At 37.8% G+C, this 15850-nt stretch overlaps 1 protein-coding gene across 1 annotated transcript in view; it reads right to left on the minus strand.

The window, feature by feature from the left end:
- Positions 1–4380: 4380 nt before the first annotated feature.
- Positions 4381–15850, minus strand: part of POTEA (POTE ankyrin domain family member A) — a 63717-nt gene continuing 52247 nt past the window's right edge. The window contains exons 12-13 of the mRNA XM_031669543.1: positions 10135–10348; positions 4381–5216 (exon numbers count right to left, since the gene is read on the minus strand). Coding sequence (XP_031525403.1) covers positions 5021–5216; positions 10135–10348 — 410 coding nt within the window. The 3' untranslated portion in view covers positions 4381–5020. The remainder of the gene's footprint in view (positions 5217–10134; positions 10349–15850) is intronic.

Here is a 15850-nt window from a genome sequence, read left to right on the forward strand (position 1 = left end):
TATCTTATTTGATGATTTTGAGTTTATGGTGTAAGGTGGATTCAGCCAATTGGCTTTGTTTCGGGAGGATTTTAGGTGGCCAACGTTCAGCTCCCAATTCCTGGACTATGTGCTTTAACTATGGGGAACTTGCATTGAGCCCCATCTTTGTTCCCTGGTTCCCCCAGGTTTGGAGTCCACTGTACTGGAGGACCAAAGTGCAGCAGCTGCAGCAGAGTGCTAGCAGATGCAAAAGTGCCTGCCTCCCTACGGGCATTCACCTAGTGGTGGAGGCAAGACAGCTGGGGTGGGGGCCAAGGGGGCCCTGCTGACGGTGTGTGCTGTTGCACTGGAGGAGGTATTGGTTTGGGGTGGGGTGCTGGCAAGCGCAGGTCTAGGTGCCTTCTCTGTGCCCCCCAAGCAACAGTGGTTGCTGAGGGTATAAGAGGGTCCCTTTTTCTCTGTGCAGCATTAGCTCAAGGGCAAGGTGCTGGTGGAGGTGGGGATTTTTGGCTCTGTGCCCACCATAGCTCCATCTTCAATGGCAGTTGGCGTGCATTTGGGGTGTGTGGCTGCACTCCCATGTGCTGGTAGGGCAAGTACAGCAAAACCCACCTGTGTAGACACACACCAGCAAAGTGATGTAGGAAGTTTCCATATAAAGAGCTGCAGTATGGAGAGGCAATGTGCAGGCTGGTGCATGGCTGTAGGGGCCACATTGCTGCAGGTCTCCACTGGTCAAGCACAGTCCACTGGCACAGAAGCTACGGTGTGGGCACCCGAGAGTGTCCTGTAAGCAAGTGTGGCCAGGCTGGGGCCCTGGGAGAGGCAAGCAGACTAAGGAGTGCTGAGGTCAGACCAGTCCCATCTCATGTGCAAGATTGCCCAGCAGAGATCAGGTCTGAGAGGAGAACTCTCTCAAAAGTAAAGACCCAGCACAGCAAAGCTATTCTACTTCTTTTTTAAGCAAGTCCCCTTTTTTAAGAAGGGAACTCTCAGACCTGATCTCTGCTGGGCAATCTTGCACATGAGATGTGGTTGGTCTGACCTCAGCACTCCTAAAGTGCTGGGGTAAAGTGTCTCACAAGAGCAAGTGGAGCTTGAGAGATAGCTGTCCCTGCCCTCTGGGCTCCACATGAGCTGTCTTTCTGCTCCACCACTTTGCTTGTCTCCTGGGGGCTCCACCCCAGAGATGTGAGTTAGCAATCACTAAGTACAATCAGCCAGGATGGAGGGTCTGTGCTGTGGGCCAAGTCAGGGTTCCCTGTCTGGTGATGAGCAGTGGAGGGTGTGTGGGACCCATAGGAGATGGGCTGGCATGCTCCTTGAGCCAACTGCAGCTTGTTGGAGGTGTCAATATGGCACTTAGGGTCTTTGCTCCCTTGATATTCTGAGGGAAGCAAGGGCAGTTCCACTGCAGAGGCAGTGGCAGAGAGGATTTCAGTTGCTCCTGGAAGCTCAGTCCAGGGAATTGCCAAGTTGCTACAGGCTTGATAGTTCCAGTGGGGGATTGGCTAGAGACCCAGGCCAGGAGGACCTGCCCATCAAGGAGATATGGAAACTGGCACCCACACAACCGTCTGGCCACTTTTCCTTAGAGCCGCTGTAGTACACTGGGAGTTCACTCCAGCCCCCAGTTGCCTCAGATTTTCCAGTGCCTGAAGGTATCACCAGTGAAGTCTGCGAAAAGGCAAAGATGATAGCCTGCCCCTTCCTCTGGGAGCTCTGCACCTCGGAGGTATGAACCTGTTGCCAATCTGTACACACCTGTAGGATGTGGCTGGAGGCAAGTTGAGAAGTCTTGCCTAGTCAGGAGGAACAAGAACAGGAACTTACTTAAAAGAGACGTTTGGTGGCCGGGCGTGGTGGCTCAAGCCTGTAATCCCAGCACTTTGGGAGGCCGAGACGGGTGGATCACAAGGTCAGGAGATCGAGATCATCCTGGCTAACACGGTGAAACCCCATCTCTACTAAAAAATACAAAAAAAAAAACTAGCCAGGCGAGGTGGCGGGTGCCTGTAGTCCCAGCTACTCGGCAGGCTGAGGCAGGAGAATGGCGTAAACCCGGCAGGTGGAGCTTGCAGTGAGCCAAGATCCAGTCACTGCACTCCAGCCTGGGCAACAGAGCGAGACTCCCTCTCAAAAAAAAAAAAGACGTTTGGCCACATTTTTGCAGAGCAGCTGTGCTGTGCTGGGGGTTCACTTCAGCCCCTGGTTGCCTCAGACACTCTGAAACCCTAAGGCTGAAATGGCTAAGTCACCCAAACAGCAAAGATGACAGTCTGGTCCTCCCCCTGGAAGCTCTGACCCAGGGGGCCTGAAACCTCTGTCAGCCAGAGAACAGCAGTGAAGGTGGCTGGAGACCCTGGTTGAAAGGCTCCACCCAGTGATTAGAAATGTGGTCAGGGACTGACTTAAACAAGAGTCTGGCCATGTTTTTGGAGGGTGGCTGTGCTGTGCTGGGGTACCACTTGCACCCAGTCAGCTTGGGCTCTCCGAAGTCCACAGACCGGAACGGCTAGTCCCCCAAACATCAAAGGTAGTGGCTGCCCCTCTCCTCTGGGAACTCTGTCCCAGGAAGGTTTCAAATCTCTGTTGGCCAGGGAACACTGGTGGGGGTAGCTGGAGGCCTCAGGTGGGAGGTCCTGTCCAGTGAGGAGGAACAGGATCAGGGGCCTGCTTACAGAAGCAGTCTGGCCATGATTTGGTAAAGCAGCTGTGCTGTGCTGCAAGATCTCTTCTGCCCCTGGTCAGTTTGCACTCTCCAAAGCCAGCAGGCTAGAATGACTAAGTTGTCCAAACAGGAAAGATGGCGGCCTGCCCCATCTTGTCTCTCAGAATTTATCCTGTGTGATAGAGCTTAATTTTTAGGCTGTTAATTTTACTGTCAGCATTAGAGGTGTTCAGAAAGAATCTCACTGTTATCTTTTAGGTTAGACATATGAAAATTCACTGTCTCCTATAAATAAACCCATTCATGTCTTGTTCCCTGGAAAGAGGTCTCTTTCTGCTATCTGACTTTGGTCACAATCATGTAGAGCAGCAACCAGTCTACCATGAAATGATTGAATTTCTGTGTCCAGTCATTCCTTGTTGTGTTTTACATTCTTCAGCTCAGAACTGAGCATTTTATTCTCAGTTGTCAAGATGCTAAGCTGTCCATTGTACTGAAATACTGTTCTTGCTTCCTCATTCAATTTTATAGCCTTTAGAAGATTATCATGCTCTTCTTTCACACTTTCAATGTCCTCAAAATACTTCTTTTCCTTTAGCTGATTCTGATGTTTTACTGTATCCAATTCCAGTCTCAGCATGGCAATTTCTTCCTGCAACATGCTATTTTCATGCAAGAGATCTTTTTCTTTCTTATGGCTAAGAGAAACCTAAGTAAACAAAGGGAACTTTTAATTAGCACTCAAGAGAATGACATGTCATGATTTCTTCTGAAATTAAAGAGTAACATGTATATTTGTATAATGAAAGAATTCCCATAGTGGATATTTAACTGGAAAAAAGTTGGACAAAACTTCAAACCTAAAAGAGTGTAAATTCCCAAAAGTTAATCCTTATTTAAAGACCATGAAAAATAAGTCACTAGAGGATTTTTAGAATTTCAGAATTGGAAAAGCCTTTCTCTGAATTATAAAAAACCCAAAGGCATAAAATATAAGATTAATACATTTGACTATATTTTAAAAATTGGTTTATACTCTTGATAGCCACCTATAATCTATCAACCACACCATTGTAAGAACCTTAGCTATGCATATATTTGGACAGAAGCAATTTCTTAAAGTTCTTTAAGTTCCTTTTTCTGAATAAACTGACTTTTCTGAATAAACTTTCTGAATAAACTTTTTCTGAATAAACTTTCTGTATAAACTTTTTCTGAAAAAACTTTCCTTTTATGAATAAACTGACCTCTCCATTAATATGTTAAGAAGACGAACTAATGTCCAAAAACTAAAAAATCTGTTGTTAGTAGTAAAACTTATTTTTGAAATTATAAAGATAATCAATTCTTATGAAAAATATCAAATGCTTCTCCTTTGGATTGAGGCCATTGTAAATGTCACTATTCAACTGCTGCAGGCAAATGGAGTTGAATTAAGAACATAGCTTTATCTTATATATACATGTATAGATAAATGATAAAGAATATATAGAATATATATACACACACGAATATGTATGTGTATATATGTATGTGTATATATACATATATACATGTATGTGTATATATGTATGTGTATATATACATATATACACATACATATGCCTGTGTGTATATATATAGATTTAAAAATCCTTTATACTTTCCAAAATACACAGAGTTGGTTTTTCAAATATATACACATATAAAAACATTTGAAAATGACTAAGAAAATATCTCAGAATTCATTTTTTTTTTCAGCTACTTCTGTCTGCTTTGGTTTGTTAAACAGAATCTTGTTTAGTAATATTGTAGCATTCTGTTCTTCGGAAAGTTGCTTCTGGGTATCATTTCAGTCCTGCACAACCTAGAGATACAGTACATTTTTGGTTTAATAGGACTGAAAAAGTCTAAAAGAGCAGAAACTCTGTTATAAAACTGTTAAAAGAAAGTAGCCTATTAAAACACAAAAATTTTTAACCCTCAAGAATCTTTCAAATTTTAATTGCATACGTGAGACCTAAATTTCTCTAAGAGGAAAAACTGTTCTTACCTATATAAAGACACAGTATTGTGTAATAAAATTTCCTTCAAAACATTTAACACATTTTAGTTTCAAAGTTATTTAGCCTGTATCTTAACATAAAAATCCATAAATGAGCGTTTATGTTAGTGATTAAACTAAGTGATTAAACTCAACTTATCCTCCATTTTTTTATTCTGAAAACACAGACTGAGATGCCAAGGTTTACAATAAAATAATTGTAACTATAAATGCCATAGTTCATTTTAAAAATTAGTTAACAGCTTTGGTGTGTTTACACCTAAATAGCATACTACATTAAATCAAAGCAATATAAGTAATATTGATGAAATATAAAGTTTTCATCAGAAATTTACCTGATCCAAATTCTTTCTTACTGTCCCCAATTCCATGGCTCGTATTTTCAGAGTCCGTTTCAGTTGTTGGTTCATTTCAACATCTTTCCTATATTCCTCTTCTTTTCTTTCTAACTCTTCACTACCTTTTTTATACAACATCTCAGCATCCTTTCTCTTTTCTTCTTCTCGTTTTAAGGTCAATCTATACAGTTAAATATAGTTACATTCAAATTTGTTAGAAAATAAGAAAGTTTATTTTGTGATGTGGCTCTTCCTGCATAGATTTATTATACAAATAAAATTTATGTGTTCTTGACTATTTTTTCTTTCCAGTTCTCATGATTTTAATTTCTTCCTTCAATCTCTTCCAAGGGACAAATACTTGAAAGGTAGTGAGGAAAGAACATCTTGCTAATTGGTCAGTTTCTGTTACTAGTAACACCAATAAATATTATGAAAAATGATATTAGAAATTATTGAGTTAATTTACAAGTTGAAAATTATCTCTTTTTCACACAGCCATAGGAACATCTCAATTATGACAGATCATTTCAAACTAACTAATTAAAAAGAACATACTACTTAAACAAGTTTATAAGTTCACTAGAAGAAATTTTATTTTCATGAAATACTGGAGGTGTCCCTAAAATGATCTACAGGGCAAGATGGTGCCATCAGATGTCATTCACACAATGTATATCTGCACATTAATCCAAGACAAGGCAAAGGGGTCTCACATCTGTTAACCCAGCTGTCCCCAACCATGTTGGCACCAGGGACTGGTTTTGTGGAAGATAATTTTTCCTGGGACCTGAGGTGGGGGGATGGTTCCAGGATGATTCAAGCACATTACATTTATTGTGCACTTTATTTCTATTATTACTCATTGTAATATATAATGAAATAATTATATAACTCACCATAATGTAGAATCAGTGGGAGCCTCAGCTTGTTTTCCTGCAACTACATGGTCCCATCTGGGGGTGACAGGAGACGGTGACAGATCATAAGGCATTAGATTCTCATAAGGAGTGAACAACCTAGATCCCCTGCATGAGCAGGTTACTACAGGGTTCAGGTCACACTTCTATGACAATCTATTGCCACTGCTGATCTGACAGGAGGAGAGCTCAGGCAGTAACGCAAGTGATGGGGAGTGGCTGAAAACACAGATAAAGCTTCACTTGCTCACCTGCCACTAACCTCCTGCTCTGTGGTCCAGGTCCTAACAGTCCAGGGACTGGTACTGGTCCATGGCCTGGGGATTGGGAAGCCCTGTGTTAACCCATACTTTTTATATTTATTTTTGGGAAACACTTTCCACTTATATTCTTGATTCCTCTGTATTTTATAGACAACTTAGAAATTCCTTTTGGAACAAGGCATGGTCTAGTATTTAAACAATGAAGTATTTAAACATGTGTTAAAACTAGTATTTAATACTAGTATTTTTTTTTTTTACCATTCCGTTATATTGCTTCTTTAATTAAGACTATTTTTTTTCAGATAAGCAAGAAATATGAGGTTCTGTATTTTATTATCTTGACAGTTCAAGTTTCTGATTCATAATTCTAATTACACGGGGTTAAATTGATTATTTTCTCTCTTCATGATGGGCTCTATTTTCTTATTTTCATCATGTATATAAGGAGAGACTTGGTAAATAATGCTTACTTTCTGGAATGAGCACACCTTCTATCACACCATTGATATGATGGGTTGGGCCAGTCCAGGGTCTTGTGAGCTGGGTTGGGCTTGGACTTGGTTGTTGCTTTAGTTATAATTAGCACTCCGCAGGCTTCAGTCATCCAGAAGTTGAATGCAATTTCCTATTCAGTGTGAGGTATGGAGTCCCAGAACATTTTTTCCAGTGCTCCTGCCCTCAGACTTCAACAGGCCCAGTGTGCCTGTGCCTAAGTGGTAAGTCTCTCTCAGTATTCCTGTCCTTAATACTAGTATTTAAACATGTGTTTTTAACATAGAACTTTTAATTAATTTTACCTATGTATGATAGATGTGAAACAAACTAATCACTTTCCATTTTACTTTTCATTTCATGAATAATAAGAACAAAACTGAGAAGTCTTAGGCAGAGAAACTGGGCAAGAGAAAGAAACGGCATCCAAACTGGAAAAGAGAAAGTCAGACTAGCTCTTCGCCAATGATGCTCTTATACCTAGAAAACCCTAAAGACTCCTAAAAAACACTCCTAGACTTGATAAATGAATTCAGTAAAGTCTCAGAGGCTACAAAATAAATGAATACCAATCAGTAGCACCACTATACACCAACTACAACCAAGCTGAGAGTCATATGAATAACCCAAACCCTTTTACAATGGCTGCAAAAGTGTAAAATACCTAGGAATATACTTAATGAAGGAGGTGAGTGATCTATATAAAGATAACTGGAAAACACCACTGAAGAAAATAATAGATGACACAAATGAAAATACATCCTATGTTCATGGACTGAAAGAATTGATATTGTGAAAATGACCATAGTGCCCAAAAACAGTCTACAGGTTTGATACAATTCCTATGAAAATACCAATGTCATTCTTCACAGAGTTATTTTAAAATGCTGACATTTATGTAGAACCACAAAAGAGCCTGAATAGCAACAGACATACCAAGCAAAAGGAACAAATATGTTGGCATCACATTACCTGACTTCAAATTATACTCTAAGGCCACAGTAACAAAAACAGCGTGGTACTGGTATAAAAGTAGATACATAGATCAATGGAACAGAATAGACAACTCAGAAATAAAGCCACTACAACCAAATGATCTCTGAGAAAGGATACAAAAACATACACTGGAGAAAGTACACATTATTTAATAAATGGTGCTGGGAAAAAAAGATAGCCACATGTAGAAGAATGAAACTGGATCTCTATCTCTCACCATATACAAAAATTAATTCAAGATGGATTAAAGGCCTAAACCTAAGACCTGAAAACATTGGCCTAGGCAAAGAATTTATGATGAAGACCCTAAAAGCAAATGCAACAAAAATGAAAATAAATAAGGCCTAATTAAACAAAAAAGCTTCAGCACAGCAAAAGAAATAATCATCAGAGTAAACCAACAACCTACACAACAGGAAAAAATATTTGCAAATTATGAATCTAACAAAGGACTAATATCCATAACCTACAAGAAACTCAAACAAATCAGCAGGAAAAATACAAATAATTCCATTAAAAAGTGGGCACATGACATGAATAGACATTTCTCAAAAGAAGATGTACGAATAGTGAACAAGCATATAAAAAGATGCTAAATATCACTTATCATCAGGGAAATGTAAAATAAAACAATAATAAGATATCATCTCACTATAGCCAGAATGGCCATTATTAAAAATCAAAAAACAATAGACAGTGGTGTGGATGTGGCGAAAAGAGAAGAGTTATACACTGCTGGTAGGAATGCAAATTAGTACAAAATATATAGAAAACACTATGGCGATTTCTCAAAGAACTAAAAGCAGATTCTACCATTCTATCCAGCATTCTCATTTCTGGGTATCTACCCAAAAGAGATCATTAAATCAAAAAGACACCTGCATACGTATGTTTACTGCAGCACAATTCACAATATGCAAAGATATGTAATCAACCAGTGTCCATTAACTGGTGAGTGGAATAAAGAAAATGTGATATATATATGTGTGTGTGTGTGTGTATACACACATATACACAACCATACCACAGAATACTACAATACTATTCAGCCATAAAGAAGAATGAAATAATGTTTTTTGCAGCAAACTGGATGGAGCTAGAGGCCATTATTCTCAGTGAAGTAACTCAGGAATAGAACAACAAATACCACACGTTCTTTCTCATTTGTAAGTGGGAGCTGTGCTATGGGTATGTAAAGGTAGACAGAGTGATATAATGACATTGGAGACTCAGAAGAAGAAACGGTAGAAGAAAGATGAGCAATAAAAACTACCTATTGGTGATGGGTACACTAAAATCCAGACTTCACCACTATACAACTCATCCATGTAACCAAATACCACTTGTACCCCTACAGCTACTGAAATATAAATAAATAAATTTAAACAGGGAGAAAAAAAGAATAAAACTGTATAAAGTTTTAAAGAAGTATTCTGGTTGAGACAAATGGCCACTTCATGCTCTGTTAGTTGAACTGTAAATTAATACAAATATTTTTTTAAATTTTAATTTCCAGAGTGCATGTGCAGAATGCGCAGATTTGTTTCATAGGTAAACATGTGCCATGGTAGTTTGCTGCACCTACCAACCCATCACCTAGGTATTAAGCCAGCATGCATTAAATACAAATATTCTTGAGGACAATTTAGAAATATTGATCCAAGGCCTTTTTTTAAACTTTCTATATTTTAACCAAAAAATTCTATATGATATTAAAGATTTATTCAAAGTAAATAATTAGAAATGTAGAAAATTATTTATATAAAAGATGTTCTGGGCTGTGTGTGATGGCTCACACCTGTAATTCCAATGCTTTGGGAGGCTCAGGCAGAAGGATTGTTGGAGGTCAGTAGTTGGAGGTCATTCTGGGCAACATAGTGAGACCTTGTCTCAATGAAAAATTTAAAAAGTTAGCCAGGCATAGGGGGTATGTGCCTATAGTCCTAGCTACTTAGGAAATTGAGGCGAGAGGATCTGTTGAGCTCAAAAGTTCAAAGCTGCAATGAGCTATGATTGCACTACTGCACTCTAGCCTCAGTGATGGAGCAAAACCCTATCTAGTAATAATGTCTAATAATAGTGTCTAATAAGTGTCTAATGATAACAATAATAGTAATACTGAAAGATGTTCCTTGCAGCATTAATTCTAATACAAAAGAATTTAAAACTCCAAATTCAATTTGTTCAATGAAGAGATTTCTATATGGCAGACTTCTATATAGCCATTGAAATTATGATTTAAAAGAATACGCAATTAATTATAAGAATCACAGTTAAGAATTTGTTATATTATTTCTAAGATTTTCATACTCCACAAGACCAAGACGTTTTCTCCCATTAAAGCCCAGAAAGTCAGCAATCACAATAATTCTCACATGTATCTTTAGCATAAATAGTTAAAATATTCTTTAAAACTAGAATGTCATACCTCAAAGCGGAGAGTTCTTGCTCCCATTCATCTTTTTCATGCTCTAACTGTAATTGTGTTTCTTTTGTTTCAGACAGCTTCTTTTGTAGTACATGAATCATATTTTCCATTTTTTCAATTTCTACTGTAAGTTGTTCACGGTGATTATTTTTAAGTTCTAATAAATGTTCATCTGAAAGAACTGCATCCTGGATTTTTGATAGGCTAGTAGAACCTGCATCGGGGGAAACAAGGTGGAAGTAAAATATATGAGTACTTTTTGGATATAAAGTCCTGTGCATTTTAACATTCACCCATCCATACACCATGTGGAAGACATTCTACTGAGCTCTGCAGATAAAACAAACAGTAACTCTGTTCTTGTTTAGCTTTAGGTGTAGTGAAGAACAAATACTATAAAAGTGAAATTGCAAATTCAGATAGATGCTACAAGAAAACAGTTCTATGATAACATAGAATTTGATCTATACTGGGCTGGGAAGATTTCCCTGGGGAAGAGATGGCTACACTGAGTAATGAAGGGTGAGAAGGAAGCAGTTAAGTAAAGGGAGTAGAAAAGCATTCTCGCTAGTCTATGGCATGTGCTGAAGCTCTGCTGCAGTCTGCTTCTGGCCACGATGGAGCGGCAGATACTGATTTACCTTCTTGCCTGAAATAAAAACAAAAAAGACCAAATACATAATACAATGATTTTCAATAACATGGACTGCAGGTAATGAAGATGATGATCCCTGGAAGACAGGAAACAAATGAAGTAAGATTTACAAACACCCCAGCAAACTGACTTGACAGTTTCCAGGCCATGACAACAGGAGAAAATTAAACTGAGGTAGAGTCCACCAGATTCCCTGAGTTGGAACAATGAAGCTGAGAGTCTCAAAAAAACACCAAGGCAGACAGAAATCACAAAACAAAACACGGGAAAGAAGAGAGCAGTACAGGAGAAGAACAAAGAAGATCTGCAAAAATATCCTCTAGGGTATTTATTTAACAGAGTAATGAACAGTACATGTGTGCTAGGAAACTACTCGAGACCAGAGAGAAAAAAATCCTTAAAAAATTAAAAGAAACAGTGCCTATTGCTCACATAATATACCAGGAAGAGTGTTCATTCCTATGACTGACACTGGAAAAACTTCACAGGGCAAAGAATAGAGTTACCAAAAACACCTTGCCTCAAGAGTGGAAAGTTAGAAAAAATCATAAAGCAAGACCAGAAAGATCAAGTTGTTTATAAGTAAGTCAACTGTGTCCTCAAATAAATCTCAAGTAGAGGTATGGAAGGTATTTTTTGAAAGCAAATTGTACTAGTTGGAATTAAAATTAAAATGTTAGGACTGGGCCAGGTACAGTGGCTCATGCCTGTAATCCCAGCACTTTGGGAGGCCGAGGCAGGCAGATCATTTAAGATCAGGAGTTCGAGACCAGCCTGGCCAACATGGTGAAACCCCATCTCTACGAAAAATGCAAAGAAATTAGGCGGGCATCGTAACAGGCACCTATAATCCCAGCTACTCAGGAGGCTGAGGCAAGAGAATGGCTTGAACTCGGGAGGTGAAGGTTGTCATGAGTGGTGATCAAGCCACTGCACTTCCAGCGTGGGTGACACAGCAAGACTTGGTCTCAAAAAAAAAAAAAAAAAAAAAAGGTTAGGACTGAAAACAACACTGGGTGGAAGTAAATACAGACTAGATACCACAAAAAAGAAGATTCATAAATTTGAGACATCAGAGAACCATAAGAAAATTTTAAGCAATAATATATAAGTCCCCAAAGAGGGAGGAAGAGAGAAAAACAAAAACATAAAGTGGCCAGAAACTTTCTAAACTTAATAAAAACTATAATCCCACAAATCCAGGAAGAATCTGGCTGGGAGAGAGAAAATGAAAGTATACTACTCTAATTTTCTTATGCCATATATGATATTAAATAATACTGCCTGAAGGTGAACTGTGATAAGTTAAAATCATACAGTACAAATTGTAATGCAACCACTACCACAGCAAAAGAAGAGTTATGGCCAATGAGCCAAAAAGAGAGATAAAACTATATCATAAAAATTACATAACTAATTGAAAAGAAAGCAGGAAAAGAAGGGAACAAAGAACAGCTGGAACTAATGAAAATCAAACAGCATGACAGATAAACTTAACTATTAATATATCAATAATCACATTATAAATAAAACTGGCCTAAAAACCTAAAAGACAGATTGTCAAACTGTATAAAAAGCAAGATCCTACTCCATGCTACCTATAAGAAACACACTTTAACTGTAAAGATGCAAATTAAAAGGATAAAAAATATAGACCACACAGTGGACAAAAGAAAGCTAAGCAGGAATGATTACATTAATTCCAAAGTAGGTTTCACAGCAAAAAAATATTACTAGCTATAAACAACATCATTTCATGATAAATGTTCAATTAATCAAGAACATATAACCCTAAATGTTTATGTACCTAGTAACATAACAGCTTTGAAATACATGAGGAAAAAACTGGTAGAACAAATTGACAAATTCGCAGGTATAGTCTGAGATTTCAATATCGCTTACTCAATATGTGATAGAACAAGGAGGCAGAAAATCAGCAAGATGAGAGTAGACTTGAAGAACACAGTGCTTCTCAACTACCCTTGGAACACTTAGTAAAACAGACCATATTCTAGGCTATACAATAAATCTTCATAAAAGAATTAAGTCAAAAGATTTAAGTCATAGAAAGTATGATCCCTGACCACAAAGGAATCAAATTAAAATCACTAACAAAATATCTCATCAAAATACTCAAAAATTTAGAAACAAAGTAACATACATCTAAATAACTCTAGGTCAAAGACATAATGCAAAGAGAAATTAGAAAATATTTTGAAGTGAATAAAAATGAAAATAGTACATATCAGAATTTGTGGACTATAGCTACAATGTACTTAAAAAGTTGGCGCTGAATGTCCATACTGGAAAGACTCTCAATTCAATGGCCTTGACTTCTATCTTAAGAAAGTAAAACAGAACAAACTAAAAAAAAAAAAAAAAAGAGAGAGAAAGCAAATTAAACCCAAAAGAAGCAGAGGAAATAATATAATAAACATCTGCGATGGTCTGAACATTTGTGTCCTCCCAAAACTCATATGCTGAAATTTAATCACAGAAGTGATGTTATTAGGAACTGCAGCTTTGTGGAGGCAATTAGTTCATGGATTACAAGCCCTCATGAATGGGATTAGTGCCCTTATCTGAGACCATAGAGAGCCCACTGACCCCTTCTGTCATATGAAGCACACAGGGGAAAAACGGGAACCTAGGAACCAGGAATTAATCCTTCACCAGACATTCAATTTTCTGGCACCTTGATCTTGGATTTTACATCCTCCAGGAATATAAGATATCAGTTTCTGTTGTTTATAAGCTATCCAGTCTATGGGTGATAGCAGGCCAAACAGACGATGACATCGAAGATAAAACCAATAAAACAGAATAGGGAAAATCAATAAAACCAAACACTTTGAGGAGGTCAATGAAAGTGATAAACCTCGATCTAGCCAGGCTGATAATAAAAAAGGAACAAATTACTAATTTCAGAAATAAGTAAAGTGACTTTTTTTTTTTTTTTTTTTTTTTGGAGATACAGTCTCGTTTTGTTGCCCAGGCTAGAGTGCAGTGGCACAATCTCAGCTCACTGCAACCTCCACCCCCCAGGTTCAAGAGATTATCCTGCCTCAGCCTCCTGTGTAGCTGGGATCACAGGTGCCTACCACCAAGCCCAGTTAACGTTTGCATTTTTAGTAGAGATGAGGGGGTCTCACCATATTGGCCAGGCTGGTTTTGAACTCCTGACCTCAGATGATACACCACCCCCCCGGCCTCCCAAAGTACTGGAATTACAGACATGAGCCACTGTGCCTGGCCCAATGTGACATTTTTATACATTCTAGAGATATTAAAAGAATGGCAAGATAATAATGTGAGCTTTATGTAACTAACCATGACAACTTAGATTAAATGGACACATTCCTTGAAAAATAAAAATTACCAAAGCTCAATCAAGAAGAAATAGATAACTCAAATCACCCTATATCTAAAAAAGAAAATAAAGTTGAGAAAACTCCAAGCCCAGACAGCTATGCTGGTGAATTCTATCAAACATTTTAGGAAGACATAATATAATTTTACACAACCTCTCCCCCCAAAAATAAAGAGGAAAAATACAACACAACTCATTCTATAGTGCTAGCATTACCCTGAACCAAATAGTGATATTACAAAAAAGAAAACTCCCTCATGAACGTTCACAAAAAATTTAACAAATTTCTGAAGCAATCAAGATATACTCCAATAGGTGAGTGAACAACCTCTAGTACAGTCATACAATGAACTATTATTCAATGCTAAACAAAAATAAGCTATCAGGTCATAAAAAGACATGGTAGAAACATAAATGCATATTACTAAGTGAAAGACGCCAGTCCAAAGGGTATGCACTGTATGATTTCAACCATATGACATTCTAGAGAAGGCAAAACTATGGATACAGTAAAAAGATCAGTGGTTGCCTGGGTTTGAAGAGGGCAGGAAAGGGCAGATAGGTGAAACACAAAGGAATTTTAGAGCAGTAAAAATAATGTGTACAATACTATAATGATGAATATATGCCCTTTCCAAACCCACATATTGTACAACACCAAGAGTGCACACTAATATAAACTATGAACTTTGGATGATTATGACGTGCCATTTTGGTTCATCAATCATATCAACTGTACCACTCTAGTGAAGAATACTGATAATGGGAAAGGCTATGCATGTCTGGGGACAGGAAGTACACAGACAATCTCTGTACCTCTCAATGTTGCTGTGAACCTAAAACTACATTAAAATAGTCTTTTAAAAATTTTTAAACAAAATTTTGGCAAACTGAATACAAATAAATATAGGGTCTCACTTTGTTGCCCAGGTTGGTCTCGAACTCTAACCTCAAGCAGTCCTCCTGCTCTGACCTCCCAAAGTGCTGAAACTACAGGCATGAGCCACCGTGTCTGGTGCCAGTGATTTATTATTTTTAAAAAGCCTACATCCTAAGCAAATGGGGTTTATTCTAAAATGCAAGGTTGGTTTAACATTAAAATATTCGTTATTCAACTCATTAAAAAGCTAAAACAGAAGAACCTTATGATTATCTCAGTAGATAAAGGCATTTGATAAAATTCAACTTCATTCTTGATTTAAAAAAAAAAAAAAAAAAACCCTCTCAGCAACCTAAGAACACAAATGAACTTCATCAGCATGACACAAAGCATCTATGATAAACCTACAGCTAATGTGTATTGCAATGACACACTGAATGCTTTGTCAGACAAGAAAAGAAATAAAAGGTATCCAGACTGGAAAAAAGAAGTAAAACTATCTTTATTCACACCCATGATCACATAATAGAGGCAGATAAACTACAACCTGTGGGTCAGCTTCTTGTTTCTGTAACTAAAGTTTTATTGGAACACAGCTGTGTTCATTAATATATGTATTCTCCCTGGCTGCTCTCATACTACAATGGCAGAGTTGATTAGCTGCAATAGAGACTGTTTTGCCACAAGTCTAAAAGATTTCCTGTCTTTAGTAAAACAGTAGTTTGAGAATGAAAAGATTTGATAATCATTGTATGTATAAAATCTGATCAAATATACCAAAAAAGCTACTAGAACTAATAATAAGTTTAGC

This window comes from Papio anubis, chromosome 8 (genome assembly GCF_008728515.1).
Source record: "Papio anubis isolate 15944 chromosome 8, Panubis1.0, whole genome shotgun sequence".
In the NCBI taxonomy this organism is placed as follows: Eukaryota; Metazoa; Chordata; class Mammalia; order Primates; family Cercopithecidae; genus Papio; species Papio anubis.